The sequence below is a fragment of the Terrapene carolina genome, unplaced genomic scaffold (assembly GCF_002925995.2).
Source record: "Terrapene carolina triunguis isolate 2854851 unplaced genomic scaffold, T_m_triunguis-2.0 Scaffold998, whole genome shotgun sequence".
In the NCBI taxonomy this organism is placed as follows: domain Eukaryota; kingdom Metazoa; phylum Chordata; order Testudines; family Emydidae; genus Terrapene; species Terrapene triunguis.
The window spans coordinates 2,500,626-2,517,480 of record NW_020665349.1 but is presented as its reverse complement, the minus strand read 5'-3'; the positions used below and the strand labels follow the sequence as shown (position 1 = coordinate 2,517,480).

The 16,855-nt window shown below is 53.2% G+C and overlaps 1 protein-coding gene across 1 annotated transcript in view; it reads right to left on the bottom strand.

The window, feature by feature from the left end:
• The window catches only part of CNTFR (ciliary neurotrophic factor receptor), a 294,709-nt gene that overhangs the window by 43,184 nt on the left and 234,670 nt on the right, over positions 1–16,855 (bottom strand). The window contains exons 5-6 of the mRNA XM_029913865.1: positions 8,719–8,836; positions 7,573–7,739 (exon numbers count right to left, since the gene is read on the bottom strand). Coding sequence (XP_029769725.1) covers positions 7,573–7,739; positions 8,719–8,836 — 285 coding nt within the window. The remainder of the gene's footprint in view (positions 1–7,572; positions 7,740–8,718; positions 8,837–16,855) is intronic.

Below are 16,855 nucleotides of genomic sequence, written 5' to 3'. Positions count from 1 at the left end.
CTGGCAAATGCTGCCTTTCCCTCTGGGAAATGGAGCAAAACTGCACGTTTCTTGCCCCCCTCTCCCAGGCAAAGTAGGTCCTAGGTCCCCTCCCTGCTCCTGTCGAACCTGGCCATATAGACGTGGAGGTAAATGCAGGGGTTTTGGAACAATTTGTATAGTGGGGGTGCTGAGAGCCACTGAACCAAACTGTGAACCCTGTATATAATGGAAACCACTTCAAGCCAGGGGGTGCGGCAGCACCCCCAGTTCCAGTACCGATGGATCGTAAATGACTGATTGTTTTGCCTAGATGTGATGCTTTTGGTCTGTTTCACCTTGGGGGGAGCAGGGAGGGGGAGTTTCCTCGCACGACGCTCGGCCTGACAGGATGCCCGAGGGCCTGGAACACAGTCATAGGCTACGTTCACACTAGGAGCTTGGGGTGTGACTACCAGCTTGCACAGACACGCTCGTGCTAGTGCACTAAGAACAGTAGTGTAGCCACGGGAGCACGGGCAGAGGCAGCAGTGGCACAGGCTAGCTATACCGAGTTCCCACCCACAGGGTTCAGGCGGGTTCGTGGTCGGCATGGCCGGCCTGTGCCGTTGCTCACCCCGCGACCCCAGCTACACTAGCAGTAAAGCGCACTAGCTCGAAGAGACTGGCAGCCCCAGTTCCAAGTGTGCGCACAGCTGGAGTCAGACCTCCTGTCTCTCACAGGCCGCCAGTGCCACCCAGCACCCGCCCACTGAACCCCACGCCCCGTCCGTCAGCGCAGGCACAATGGCGGCTTGCCTTAGACAAGCCGGCTCCCTTGCTTCACGGCGTTTCCCAGCAAACGACCAGCGGTTCCCAACTCCTGCATGGAAACCATGGGCTGAACCAGGACGCCATGAGAGTCAAGGCCCTGCCCTGCCCGGCCCGCCCCACCCTGCACAGAAGGGAAGCTCTCGCCCCTTTCCTTGGCACTTTAGGGTACGTCTACACTGCAACTGAAAATCCGCGGCTGGCCCGTGCCAGTTGACTCAGGCTGGAGTCGGCTCTAGGACCCTGCCAGATGGGAAGGTCCCAGAGCTCGGGCTGCAGCCTGACCCTGAATGTCTAACACTGCATTTAAAGAGCCTCTTAGCCCGAGCCCCGCGAGCCTGAGGCAGCCGGCCTGGGCCAGCCGTGGGTGCCTACTGCAGTGTAGACACACCCTTCGTGTCCTCTGGAAGCACAGGGGGAGTCACCCAGGTGGCCCTATCAGAGTCCAAGCCCTTTCTGAGGAGTAACCTCTGGCTGTCCTCCCCCTGCCCAACCCGGAATGTCCTGCTCTTCACCCTCCCCGGGGAGAGGATCCTTTTGAACTGGGCCACGTGCCTATGGCAGCTGAGGCATGGGCTGGCTCCTTCTCGTCCCGCTGTAACGCCTCGCCAGCGTGTCTCTGCCGGCTCACGCTGCCTACAGGGACTTCGGCACTGCCAGGATGGATCAGACGGGGGTCCATCTAGCCTGGAATCCTGTCTCTGACCGTGGCCAGCCCTAGCCGATTCAGACAGCCGGTGATGGGACAATCTGCCCCCGGGGGAAGTTTTCTCCTGAGCTGCCATAGCTAATGGTCAGTTTATGCCCTGAGGGTTTATAGCTCCCTCGGTCACTGTACCTAGTCCCTCTCTGTGTGTCTCTGCTCCAAGGCCTCCACCCAGGGCCGGCTCCAGGCACCAGCTTAACAAGCAGGTGCTTGGGGCGGCCAAGGGAGAGGGGCGGCACCTGCGGCAATTTGGGGGCGGCAGGTCCCTCGCTTGGGGCGGCAGAAATGCTGGAGCCGGCCCTGCCTCCACCTGCTCCCCCAGCCCACTCTCACTGCTCACACCCACGACCCACCCCCTCTCTCCAGGCTCTCTCCCTTCTCGGCTGATGGCACTGGTCCATCTGCTCCCATGCTCCTTTGGGGCAAAGAGCAGAGGTGTTTGGCTTGTGAAGCGTGGTAAGGGGTGCATTAGCTGCCCGGGCTCCTCTCCCCACTCCTGACTGCCCTGAGCTCCGAGCTCCTCTCCCAGCCTCAGCGAATGCTGCTGCCTTTGCAGAAAGCACAACTCAGAAAACCATCCAGCCCGGATTCCTTACTGATGAGAGACGGAGGCCGGAGGGTTCGAACACATCTTGCAGCCATCATTGAAAATGGCAACACAGAGTGACTCCTTGCAGCTGGATGCTAACGAGCGGCGCTATGTGGCCGGCAAGCGAGGCAGCAGCACAGGACATCAGAAGAATGGGCCAGTCGTTTTCCACTCAATTAGAGCTCATCTTCTGAGCTGCTGGGGAGGGGGGTTTCCGCTGGAGACTGGAGCAGGGGAGAGGAGGAAACGCACCAAAGAAGGTTAGTTCTTCCCAGGGCTCTGGCTGTTTAGATGGGCCCCATCGCTGGTGGTCTGACAAGGAAACAAGTGGCAGACTAGCTCCACGCTCAACTGAGATTCAATTCAATTCCATGCAGAGGGAGTCAGGGAGAGTCTACTAAGCTCCTGCATGCGTGGCTGGGCTTCTGGGGGGAGGAAGAGCCTTTAATCTGAGGCTGCATCTGAATTTACTGCTGGATGTGTCTACACTAGGAGTTTCTGGGGCCATAGTTCCCAACCAGTGGAGGCTCTAGTATAGACAGTTCTCAGGCGTGTTTACCTCCACCACTCAGACGAGGGTTAGATGGCAACGGCCTATCTAAACTAGGATAAAAAGGTGGATTTTTTTAGGAACATAGGACTGGAAGGGACTTGCTGGGTCATTGAGTCCAGTCCCCTGATACCACAGGCAATCCCATCATACCATCCTGTTCATAAATTTATCAAACTCCATCTTCAAACTAGTCAGGTTGTTTCCCCAAACTATGCCTAGAGGAAGGCTTCGCTCCTCATTCCTCTGATGGGTAGATACCTCCTTCTAATTTTAATCAAGTTAGTTCAGTCAGGGTAGTTTAACTCTGTTGAAAACCCCACTTAATAAGAACATAAGAATGGCCATAGTGGGTCAGACCAATGGTCCATCTAGCCCAGTATCCTGTCTTCTGACAGTGGGCAATGCCAGGTGCTTCAGAGGGAATGAACAGAACAGGTAATCATCAAGTGATCCACCCCCCACTGTTCACTCCCAGCTTCTGGCAAACAGAGGCTAGGGACACCCAGAGCATGGGGTTACATCCTTGACCATCTTGGCTAATAGCCATTGATGGACCTGTCCTCCAGGAACTTATCTAGTTCTTTTTTGCTACCAGCGTGGATACCTTTCAATGCCTTTCACTCAATTTCAGCAGGTTATAAAATGTGGGTTTTAGCTAGAATAGTTTAGCATGTGCTAAAATTCAATGGCTTTGTCTTGACTGGAGTTTTAGACGACGTTAATTAGAAGGAACTAGTTAATATCACAGATTTAAATCTCAGTCTAGATAAGACCATTCTGGTAAAAGCCTCGGAGCCCTCCTGAGCCTTGTCTACACTACAGCTCCCACAAGTGGAACTGCACCCGTGGGGCGTCCTGGGTCGGATCAATCCTGGTGATGAAAAGGCCAGTCAAGGAAGAGTTGAGTCCTACAGTGACATGTCCTAACCTGCATCACATTGTTGACTCATATTCAATTTGTGACCCATTATAACCCCCAGATCCTTTTCAGCAGTACGACCCCCATCCAGTTATTCCCTGTTGTGCATCTGAGCTTTCCTTCCTAAGTGTAGTAGTGTGCACTTGTCTTTACTGAATTTCATCTTGCTGAAATTAGACCAATTTGTCAAAGTCTTCTGAATTCTAATCCTGTCCCCCAACGTGATCGCAACCCCGCCCAGCTAATTTTTAAAGCATACTCTCCCCACCATGATCCAAGTCATTCATGAAAATATTGACTACCACCAGATGCAAGACTGACTCCTGTGGGAACAGATACGTCCTCAGAGTTTGACAGCAAATGGTTGGTAACTACTCTTTGAGTATTTTCTTTCAACCAGTTGTGCACCCACCTTACAGTAATTTAATCAAGGCTACAGTCCCCCTCTCTTCCCCACCTTATTTTTGGAGACTGTCATGTGGGACTATGTCAAAAACCTTACTAAAATCAAGATATATCATGTCTACTGCTCCCCCCTGCCTCCATGCACTAGGCCAGTAACCCTGTTGAAGAAGGAAATTAGGTTTGTTTGATACGATTTGTTTTTGACAAGTCTATGCTGGCTAACCTTATTATCCTCTAGGTGCTTACATACTGATTGTTTAATAATTTGTGCCAGTATCTTTCCAGGTATCAAAGTTACGCTGACTGGTCTATAATTCCCTGAATCCTCTTTGTTCCCCTTTTTAAAGATAGGTGCTATGTTTGCCCTTCTCCAGTCCTCTGGGACCTCACTCATCCTCCATGAATTCTCAAAGATAAGTGCTAATGGTTCCAAGATTGCTCCAGTTAGTTCCTTAAGTACCCTACGATGAATTTGATCAGGCCCTGCTGACTTGACTCCATCTAACATATCTAACTATTCTTTAACCTGTTCTTCCCTATTTTGGCTTGTATTCCTTCCCCCCTGTTGTTGCTATTAATTGTATTTAGTATCTGGTCCCCGTTAGTGACCTTTTTAGTGAAGATAGATGTAAAACAGGCATTAAACACCTCAGCCTTCTTGATGTCACCAGTTATTAGCTCTCCTTCCCTACTAAGTAGAGGACCTTCACTTTCCTTCATCTTTTTCTTGCTCCTAATGTATTTAAAGAACCTCTTCTTCTTGCCTTTTATGTCCCTTGCTAGGTGTAACTCATTTTGTACCTTAGCCTTTCTGATTTTGATTTGCTTCATTTGCTAAATATTTATTTAAAGTCAAGCAAGCTCTTTGAGACCTCAAAAGAGGCCCAATTTGGGTGGTGTAGGAAGGTTCGAGTAGACTTCCTTCTCTGCCGATGACTTCCTCCCATAATTTCTCTGCCGGCTCCCCAGCTGCCGACTTAACCACTTACTCCTCACTGGGGCGTCTATCCCCTTACTCTCTGCAGGTGTAAACACATCGTTTCTGTAGATGTTCAGGGTAGAAGGGATCAGTATGATCATCTAGTGTGACTTGCTGCATAACACAGGACATAGAAATTCACCCAGTGATTCCTGCATTGAGTCCAACAACCTGTAGTGGAACTAGAGGTCGCCTTAGTTTAAGGAGTGTGTCTTTTAGAAAGACCGCTAGTTTTGATTTAACGACGCCAAGTGATGGACAATACACCACAGCCCTGGGCTAGTTGTTCCAACTGCTATTATTGGGATTTGTTATTTGTATTACTGTAGTGTCTAGGAGCCCTAGTCACGGACAAGGACTCCATTGTGTTAGGTGCTGTACAAACACAGGACCCACGGGGTTCATAGTTACCTCACTGTTAAGATTTGGTGCTTTATTTCCGGTTTGAATTTTTCTGAATTTAGGACCATACAGAGGCCAAATCCATCTTGGAGTGAGTGAAAGCAACTCAGTTGAAATCCATGGAGTTGCACCTGCTTACACCAACCATGGATTTTGCCCATCTTTCTCTCTCCCTGAACTGACCTATGCATTGCCTGAACACTGGCTGAATTGCAGGGACATCATTTCCTTGCTCCTTTGGCCCAATAATTGATGGTGCATTCGTGTAACCAACACATTGTTTTATTTGTTTCTGGGCTTTGCTCTTATCTCCCAACTCAAATGGAAGAAAACTTGAATCTTGATGGAAACTGAAGGCCAGTTGGTTAATTCTTGTGTTTATATTTTTGGTCTGGTTTTGGCCAGAACCAGAAACACGAGAATATCTGTGATAGTTTCATCTTAATTGCTCCATCCAGCAATTTATGACAAAGTCTGAGATGCTCCTGGACTCAGCCAAAGCTTTTCTAGGCCTAAACAGACAGAATCAAAGCCAAATGGAAAGTCTGATACCACTGATGATGTCATTCATCTGTGGGTTGTACGGGGCTTTGGGTTCCCTTGAGATGAGGGACGCTAGAGATATGCAAGGTAATATTCTTTTTGGGTTCTTATCACGGACCCCAACACTGTGGTAGCCGTGTGATTATCACCGTTATTACACATAGAATAGCAACAAGCGTTCCAGTGAGAGGTTACGCGAGGTGCCACCATGTGGGTCAACTGGCTCCTGAAGCCCGGCTGCCTGTTCAGTAAGGATCCGTTGTACATTACAGCTGGGCAGGTGGCTGGCTGAGATTGCTGCCGAATGAGCACCTATGAATTGCGGACACAGAATTTAGCACAACAGGGTGCTGGTCTGGGATTAGAGCTCCTACGGGCTAGACTGATATACATAAATAATAATGCTACCATAGCTAATCCTCCTTCTCCTGTTTGCTTCTGTCACCCAGCTCTTGCCTTGGATGAAGATTGTGCATTTACTGGGCAGGAATGGGCTTTTATTGTATGTCTAGAAAGCACCCAGTACGAGGGGGCCCTGGCTAGACCGAGGCCTCCAGGTGCTAACGCAGTGCACATGCTCAATAACAACAGCCTGTCCCACTTGTCTGCTGTGTTTCTGGTGGCTCTTCCCTCTCCTAAGAAATGTCTGCATCTCTCAACGTAGCTGATACCAAACCACACGGAACCTGAGACAAGGGAACTATTGATCCATTGCTTTAGGGACCACAACTCGGCCTATAGGCTGTTCCTGAATTACTCATTGTGACCGTCTATTGCTCGTGGCATGTGATTGGGCAGCCGAGTCACCCAGGGGACTATTATTTCTGCTCCCTGACAGGATGAGTGAAAACAGGGATGGAGTAAGTCTGGTGCAAACTACGAACCCCTCTTTTCATGCACCCGTTTCATGCGGGAACTTCTTTCTCCCTGCTCAGAATGGGAGGCGGACAGTGGAGCCGCTCCAAAGGAGGCCTGCTTCCCGCCCCAAGCCGCGTCTGAGTAGAAAGGAGCTGGGCGTGCATTTTGGGGACTGCTCTGACAGCTCAATTATCTCCTCTGATCCCGGCAGCCTGCGATGGGAAACAGGCAACACACCAGGCCGTAAGCTGGGAATCAGACGGCTCGGGGGCTGCCTGTTCAAATCTTGCTTCGCTCTGTGGTGACCACATGGCATTGTCATCGGACAGCTGTTTGATGGCCTAACTAGTGGTCACAGCTAGGGCTACCAACCCACCAGGATTGTCCTGGAGTTTCCAAAAATTAAAAGATTAATCTTTAATTAAAGATTGTGTCAGGGGATGAAACCCCCAGGAATACGTCCAACCAAAACTGGCAGAACCTAGTCACAGCCCATGTCCTAAGCAAAACACTCAGTGAAGCAACACGTAGTTGGCATGGACTCTCTTTCCAACAGCAGAGGAGCCAATGGGCTATATGGACCACGGAGACCATATTCCCTTCTTCTGACTCGAGGGAGTCCCTGCACAACATGAGTAGGACACATCCATGTTTTGCCCTGGATAATCCCGTTCTGTGGATAACAAAGGCTCTGTTCCAAGGCTGTCAACCTGGCACCTCTCCCCCGCACTACCACCCAGGAACTAAGAAAGGCAGCCGTGCGCCACACTCAGAACCAGTCAAACCGCCCGCCCGGCTCCGTGAGCCCAGCGCCGGCCGGGGAAGTTACCTATGGCGAACTCGTCAAAGGTGATTGTGGTGGTGTTTCTGCCCAGGGCATTCGTGACTGTCAAGGTCACCTTGTACTTCACCGTGGAGAACAGCTGGAGATATCTGATGTGACACCTGTTTTTGGGGAAAGCGTCTTTCTCACAGACCAACTCTCTTGGGCCATGCCTGTCAAAATCAGAAAAGAAGAGAAATCAGGTGTTACCCCGAGGATCAGCACTCAGCGGGACAGGCTCACTGGGGCCCAGGCCTGGTGCCAGGCTGGTATCCCTGTGTTCCAGCCTGGCCTTAATTATCATGCCTCTTCTCAGCTCAGACCTGCCCTCAGCCTTAGGGAGACTCCTCGCTCCTCCATCTTCCCCTGGGCCCTCCTCTTTATCTCAGGCCTCAGCTGCACCATCACAGGGGTTTCCGGCTGTGTGGTGAAAGCCGGGGACGGTTGGGTCTGGTGGCCCAGTTTGGGTCTATCTTTAGGCAGACCCCGCCACGCTCCACCTTCTCACAAACCCAGCCATGAAGCCTGTTGTTTTCTGGCTTCGCTTTCAGGGTGAAACTCTTCTCCGGCTCCCGGGCTGACCTGCTCCCCCTTTCTCAGTGTGCCGTGGGACTGTGACCCGGCGTTTGAGCTGGGCCTTGCCCCAGCCTCCCGTGCTGTGGATGGGGGCGACTGCACCCATTTAGAAACGGCTCCGCAGGCGCAGCCAAGGGGGCGTCTCTCAGCTTCTGCCTCGATTCTGCCATCACCCCCGGTACAACCCTGCAACCCCACCTCCCGGGGCTACAAGGTGCCACGCCAGCTCCAGCGCCCAAGAGGTTATCTCCTTCCAAAGGGGACGCCCCGAGCTCATGCGCTCTCCGCGACCTGAAACCATCGGGAAGGGGGATTTTGTGCTGACTGACAGCCCTGGAGCCAGAAACCCATTGATTCATCCACAGAACAAGGACAGTGGGCAGCTGCAGTGCAAACTCCCCTATGCTCCCCACTCCACCCGGATGCGGAGAGGAGCCAGCAGCTCCCGTCCACACACAGTCAAGGAGCGACTCCAGATTTATTCCAGATTTGGCCCTCGGTCTGGAGACAAAATTGCCCCATGCAAAGAGGCAACTCTCCCCTCCTCTCCCCTCCCCCCGGGACCCAGGCACTTACATGACGGTGATATTGAAGGCGTTGGGGATGTACGTGGGACTGGGTAGGTGCCAACTGCAGTAGAATCCCTTGGGGTAGTTGTTGGATCGGCACATCAGCACTGGCTCCTTGGGTGAGGCTGCCGGGAAGCAGAGACCGAGATTACTAACGGGGACGACCTCGTCGCTCCGGTCTGTGCGACGGAGGAAGCGCGGAGAGGCGGGGACACGCTGAATGCAGGAGGATTTCACTGCCGTTATTATGCAATGGAAACTGACCCAGGAGGACCTCATGGGCAGAGGCAACAAAGCCAACCCCACCATCCGGCTTCCAACTCTAAAGCCCTCCATGTGGCTCCCCGTATTGCTTGGGAGGTCCGGATTCTACGGTGCATCAGAACCTGGCCAGCAGGTCACCCACAGGACCCGGTTCCCTAATTGGTGTGTCTGCCAGCTGGCTGCCAGCCCCTTAGGAGGGCATAACCCCCCGAGCAGACACACTCGAGGCGTGCGTTAGCCCTGCAACTTACTACAGCCAAAGCCGTGCAACTCACACACACACTTTGGGAGCTGGGCCTAGGACCCTGGGGCTTCTGCTGCCAGAACAACAACTTCCGACACCCGAGCAAAAGGAGCTGGCAGCAATACTAGGTCTATTATCCTCTGTAGAGCACACACACAGGTAGAACAGATTTAAACACTGTATTAAAGTGAATGTTTAAAATGAAATATACACAAGTTAAGAGGGAAGGTACTGTACATCTGGGGTCAGGCTTGAGTTCTGAGGGATTACAGGTATCGGTCGCAAGGAGGAAAAGATACATACATATCACATAACCAGCATAGACCCAGATTGGGGTGCGGGAGTTTTTAAAGCGTCAGTGGATAAGTGGGCTCGGGTAGGCCACCCATGGACTGTATAAGGAGTTAGTACATTCCAGCTTGTCTCAGCTGGACGTTATTCTCATGTCATGGACGTAAGGACCAAGCACTACCCATTGGTCAGTGACACAAGAGAGTCACAGAGGTCAAGGCCAACAGGGGCCCGTGCGATCCTCCGGCCTGACCTCCTGCAGAACGCAGGCCGGAGGACGTCGCTCGTTGACGCCTGCCGTGGCGGGATTTCCTCTCCCCCTGCTCTGTGACGTCAGCGTTGAGAACATGGGCAGCCCACCAGGCTGAGCGGCAGTATTATACAAAGACGGCATATGTGCAGAGAGGGAGGTGGCTATGGGGAAACGACTGGAGCCCAAATTTAATTGACCTTTTCTGGGGTTGAACTGTTTTCAGGGCGAGAGTAAGAAACTCCACACACCTGCTGGCATCCGTATTTAATGAAGAGTGCACAGGGCCGGCGCTTGCATTTAGGCGACCTAGGCGGTCGCCTAGGGCACCAGGATTTGGGGGGCGGCAATTCTGCGGCGGGGGGTCCTTCCGCGCTCCGGGTCTTCGGCGGCAATTCTGCGGCGGGGGGTCCTTCCGCGCTCCAGGACCCGCCGCCGAAGTGCCCCAAAGACCAGGAGCGCAGAAGGACCCCCCACCACAGAATTGCCGCCGAAGACCGGGAGCGCGGAAGGACCCCCGCCTAGGGCGGCAAAAACCCTGGCGCCGCTCCTGAGAGTGCAGAGCCAGGGAACATCGCACCCAATGACTCAGTATCTGCCAGTAATAGGCTAGTGTGAGCGTATTATATCCAAGCACGACCGCCTGCTAATGGTAAGTGCTCCGGGACAGGGACCTCATCTTCCCATCCCCACACCTCACACACCTGCGGGCGGTGCAAAATACAGCACCAGGTGTGCCGTTATGAGCTCTCGCGCACAGCGTCTGCAGCTGTCTGTGCCCAAGGCAGCCGTCACTTGTGTTTGAGACCGTGTCGTGCCTACGGGATAGCCCAAGGACTGCCCTCTCTGGACAGCGTGCCCTGGCCTGAGCCAGAGGACCTGGTGGGAGCCTGGTGTTTTGTCTGCCTCACAACCCTGGGAGATTTGCAAACCAGAGAGAGCCCGAAGGCGACAATGAAAGTACCGGAAGCATCAGAGAGCGTGTCCTGTCTAAAGAGAGGGAGGAACTGGGGACACGCAGATTAGGAGAGAGAGGAAAAGCTGATGGTCTGTAGCGAACAAGAGGGGCAGGCATTGTGCAGGCTAGTTAAACGGGCCAAGACGGGGGAAATGCAAGGTACCCGTCAGGACCAGTCTGCGTCAACACTTTGGCCAGTGGAATTGTTTCACCAAGGATGGCAGAAAACCAGGAACATGTGAGAGAGGAACGCGCATATGCGTTGGGCCAGGAGAACCCCTTCACCTGCTCTAAACCCTGGGGCTCGGCCGTGGCTTCTTCAGAGGATCAGAGACGTTTCAGATGGGAAAGGTCTGACCATAGTTCACCCATCCCTAGCACAATGGGGGCCGGACCCATGACTACGATAATACAAAAAATAAAAGCAGTGTAGCTGTAGCCGCGTCGGCCCCCGAATATTAGCGAGAAGGTTGGGCAGGTAATATCTTGTATTGCAGAAGTTGGTCCAACGAAAGGTATTACTTCACCCACCTTGGCTCTCAAAGAATAAAGAGTCAGACTACATGAGCATAATGGTCCTTTCTGGCCCTAAAAAATCGATATCTAAGCACCTGCCTATGCAGGTCTAGACAGCTCAGGTGTTTGCGTGGTATGCCAGCATGGATGTACACTTCACTCTGTAACTTGCTCCCACAGCAATAGAAAAAGACATAGATAGATTTTCTCGTGCTCTGTCTAGTTGACCTTTAAAAGATCCAAGCCCCGGGGCTCCCACCTCTTCCCTGGGGAACAACTCCACAATCTACTACAGCTCACTGTCAGGAAGGTCTCTGATATACATCAGCCCTGGTTTGTCATCTCCTCAGTCCTGCTCATATCCCTGAGCATGACAACAAAGAATTCCTCACCCTTTTTGAGAAAAGACTGCCTTCCATAAGCAAAGAAGGACCAGTCAACATGGCCTCCACTCAACCCACCATCCATTGCTCCCAAATAGCCGCTGACCGGGGTTAGATCCCCACTGCATGGGTCAGCATTGGGCTCTCAGAAAGACATCAGCCCAACGCTCCACTCCGCTCAGGCCACCCCTTGGAAACAGAGTCCAGTTCAAGGTCTCTGGCCTGATGTTCGGAGCCCTCCGTGGGACTGGCCACAGCAACGGGAGAGACGCCTCGCCCATGACAATCGTGATCTCCCTTGGCAGTGCCATTCCACTGGGACAATGGAACTGCCAAGCCATAGGGGGACTCGTGAGCACGGGAGTCGGGACCCAGGCCGCTGCATTGGAACTCATTCCCACTACGGACCCCATGCAAACCCTCTGCAATGTCATCGCACACTCACACCAGCGTAAATATACAAACACAGTCACAAGCTCCCGGCGAGAGAGGGAGGAGGGGAAAAGGCTCTTGTTATTTCTATTTCACATGATTCGGGAGGTGTTCAGTCACTGTGGGGACAGGGACGGATGGACAGACAGGAATCCTGGTGGGAGCTCCAGTCCACAGAGTGCCTGTGTAGAGGGTGGGTGGGTGTTGATTTGATCTCACCCATGGGGAAATCTGGCCAGACCCATCTCCCTTTGGGGTCACTTCCCATCCTGGGATGCTCCTGTTTCCTGCGGTGCGTGCTGTGTCCCGCGCGGCAGCGTCTGCAGCATAGGCGCCGACTTCCCCTCTGCCTAGTGCGTGCTCGACACCCCCCGCTCTGGCCCCGCCTCTTCCTGCACCACCCTCGCCCCGCCTCCATTCTACCCCTTCCCCCAAGTCCCCGCCCCTTCTCTGCCTCATCCCCTGAGCGCGCCGTGTCCCAGCTCCTCCCCCTCCCTCCGGGAAAGTCCTAAGTGCCACCAAACAGCTGTTAGGTGGTGGGGGGGAGGGGACGTGCTGGGAGGGAGGGGGAGGAGCGGGGACACGGCGTGCTTGGGAGGGGGGGAGGAGGCGGGGCAGGGGGAGCACCCACGGAGTTGGCGCCTATGGTCTGCAGGGTGTGAACAGGTTTTTAAGGTCAGGCTTGACAAAGCCCTGGCTGGGATGATTTAGTTGGGGATTGGTCCTGCTTTGAGCAGGGGGTTGGACTAGATGACCTCCTGAGGTCTCTTCCAACCCATATATTCTGTGACTCTATGAACAGGGCCCTGAATTCACATGGAGGCCGACACCCCTTCGCTGTGTCTGGACGGGAGAACATTGCAGCTCAGCCTGGTGGGATGCCAAGACAGGTGATGAACGTGGCGAGAGCAGCTCATGACCCCTCCCCCCCCATCCCTGGAGGCCTCGCCACACCATATGCACAGAGCCAGCAGCATCGCAGAGCTTCATGATAGCATCAGTATTGCATATGACATCACCAGCCTGGCAGGCCCGGGTTTATGATCACACACATTTAAGCCTCTATATAGATAATAACCATGATAACCCCGGAGAGCTGTTGGTTCCTGGTCCATCACCCAGCCGAGCGAAGTCTGGGTCTCCTGGGTGTACGTCAGCTGGAGACCATTTTGCTCACACTGAGCAGCGAGCGGCACAGGAGGCAGCTCCAGATACATTAAACCAAGCCGCCAACGGCTCTTTCTTTCCAGAGGGTGAAACGAGGAGCGAAACCCCGTCCCGCTGCGAGCAAACTGCTCACTGTGCCGAGTCCGGTTTGCAGAAAATGCTCCGGGGAAGAAACCAGCGTGAAGTGACGACTGGGATGGCATTCCAGATGCTCCAGGCTGAGAGGCTGCATTGCAAACCAGAGCTGCCGTGGATGCCGCAGACATTGTCCCAGGGAGAAGAAGAAGAATTTGCCCTCCTATGTAGCCGCTTCCAGCCAAAGAGAGAGGGGGAAACTGAGGCAAAAGGAGCTGCAGAGGCTTGCCTGAGGACACTAACTGAACCTAGGCCATCCTTCCCCCTGGTCCTCGGGGCGTTGTGTCTGTTGGGAGAAAGCAGCCCCTCAGCATGGCACAGACCTTGGCCAAAGCACTGAGGAGGGTGGGGAGGGAGAAGAAACCTGCTCTGGTATAAGGTGTGTCTCACCTGAGGGCTATTTCAGCCTTCAGACAACAGACGAAGGCCAGAGTCCAGGCAAGGAGCCTCACGGTTAAATAATTCAAGCAGTTCCTTTGCAGAAAACCAGTTCAGATCATCGCAAGGCCAGAGACGATGCCGAATTCCCCACCTCTCCTGCCAGTCCCTTAACCCCTTCGCTGCCTGTGGAGCTACCGCTTACAACCCACGGAGCCGCACCCAGTTGGCACTGTGGTCGTATGCCATCTTTCTCAGAATCCCACAGGAGCTGGAAACAACCACCAGGCTAAAAACGTGCGGCCCCGAAGTACCCACCTGATGAAGTGCTTAAGGAAGAAGGGGTGAGGGGGGCGAAGGACCAGCCTGTTGTATCTCAGAGCTACCACATGGTGGGAGTAGCTCATCAGGGCATTCCCCGGAGGAAAATCAAATACACGGAGCAAGAAAAGGGTGGGGAAGCTCCAGAGACTGGGGTTCCAGGGGGCTGGCGGCTCCCGCTGCAGGGGGTGTGTGCGGTGATGGAGCAGAGCCCAGAGACTGGCAGAATTGGGGAGCTGGGCTGGGGGGGGACACAATGGTGGGCTCAGAGCACATATGTTTGGGGTATCAGGGAGGGGAGTGCCCTGGCTCCCCCCCCCGCAGTGAGGGTGTTTAGGATCCATTATTCATACGAAGGAGCTGATTCCGGCCGTCTCCTCTGCCTCCACCCCGACACTGGCTCCCGTCTCTTGCCCTTCTCATTACAAGCATCCTCTGCAGCCCTGCGGCTTTGACTCGATCCGCGCCCCACCTCCCTTCCCAGGCCTGGAGAGGCAGTCAAAGGCTAGAGCCGCTTCTCCGAAAGGTCAAGCGAATGCACTGCTCAGCAGCCAGGCGTCCCGGTGCCCTTTCCACCCAGCCGCCCCCTCACACTAGCTTCTGACTCACCAGCGTTCGCGTGCAGCCTGTGCTTCTTCCCTGAAGCATTTGTTCCAGGGGGTGGGGGGCAGGGGACATCCGCCGCTTAGGAAAAGCAAAGGGCCCGGCTAAATTCTCTGTATCAGGAGACAGGACCACAAATGTGCCGGGCACTTGGGAGCCTGTCTGGAGCTGGATACAGCGTGAACTCGCCCCGTGCCTCCCTTGCAGAGACAGCACAGAATTGCCAAGAATTAATCCTCAGCTCACCTCGGCCTCACGGAGAGGCCCACACGCTACCTGCACCACCCCGGAAGGCTGCCTCGCCTGCAACTATCATTAATTAATCTTTAATGAGACTTTAATTAGCCCATCTGAAGATTATTTATCTTCTTTGTCCTGGAGGCACGCCTTGTAAATTGGATCCAGTTATCAGCGATCTTCGCTAATTCCTCCATGCCCTGAAGACGGTTGGAGATTTGCAGGTTGGGCTTAGAACTTTAGTTCTGCTTTTCAGCGAGAAGGGAGGGCGTCTGAACGGCCTCGCTGCTGCATTATCGCTCGACAGCCTCAGAAAGACTCGCAAATATCGTTAGTCTGTTTGTCTTCATAGCAACCCCCTTGAAAATCCTCTCTGTCTGCCTGCTTGGGTACAGAGCAAAGAAAGAAGTAAGGATAGATAGATACCAACAGTACTCAGTGCCATCTGCTCCAAAGGAAGGTGGTAGACCCCTGCATAGCACTAGGGGGTGACCTGCCAGAAGGGCATTTCCTCCTAAACTCCCATTATTTAGAGGTCAGCTCATGCTCTAAGCTGGGAAGGGTTATGGTCCGTGTTCAAAATGTTTGTTAATTTTTAACAAAATCATTACTATAACACTCCGGCGATCTTTGTTTTACACATGCCCAATCCACCTCTGAATCCTGCTCAGCTCTTGGCCTCTGTAGGATACTGTGGCAATGAGTTCCATAGGCTAACGGCGTGTTGTGTGACAAAGCACTTCCTCTCGTCCGTTTTAAATTTGCTGGCATAGATTATCACCTGTCATGGGCTTGGGAGTTCTGTTACCAGGGAAATAAAAATAGATCCACATGTGAGGCTGGGGAAATGATAGCCCATGTGACTTTCTCTGCATACCCCCTGCTGACAGCACAGAGTGTGCATGGCTGAATTAACGCAAATACCTTAACACAGCGGATAAGACTTTCTTTTCTGTTTTTAAGCAAGGGGAGGAGCAACAAACTTTTGGAATGTCCTCTGGGCTTGGCACCAGGTGGTATTTTTGGCAAGCTCAGCAAGCAAAAGAGAATCAAGTCAACGACAATGAAACGAGGCCGGTAACCCATCTGTGCAACCCAAGGGACATTTGCATATGAAACGCGGCGGCTGCCCATTGAGCCGGTGTACTGCCTTTTCTGATATCTGGGAAGGGAGCAAAGTGCACACTGGCCTGAATATTACATAGAGCTGCCTCTCTTTGAACTCCTGCCTGTGCCAGAAAGCTCAGTGTTTAAGACGGCAGAGTGACCCAGTGGATAGAGCAGTGAACTAGGACTCAGGAGATCTGGGTTCTATTCCTGGCTCTGCCACTGAGCTACTGGGTGACCTTGGGCAAATTGCTTCAGTGCCTCGTGCCTCAGTTTCCCCACCTGTAGAATGGTCATGCTAATAACCATCGTGAGCTCCTTTGTAAAGCACTTTGAGAACTTTGGATGAAGAAGCAGAGCCTACAGTTCACAATCCATCCATGGTGGATCCCCTCGCACGAGATTACCTCAGCCTAGGGAACTTGCTGCCACTGGAAACTACTGAGGACAAGCGTTTAGGAGGATTCCAAATATGACACTTGCATGAATTAAAATAAGTATTGGCAGTAATGCCGGCTAGGATAAAATGACATGGGCAATTGACCCACCTGTGTCAGGGTAGGCCGTGATCAGAGGTATGTCCCTCCTGTGATGGAATCAAGGACAGTTAGGTGCAGTGTGTGTGTTGGGGGTGAGGAGGGGTCATGCCTCCTTCTGAAGTATCCAACATTAAAAGAGACAAGGATACTGGACTAGATGGAGCACTGGTCCACGGCAATGCGCCAGCAGGAGGGAAATTGGGTCAGGTGGAGCACCGGTCCATGGTGGAGCACCAGAAGGAAGGATACCAGGCCAGGTGGAGCGCCGGTGTAACCCACACACCTCCTGAGCGTGGTGCTCTGTCCCATCTAGTGGCAC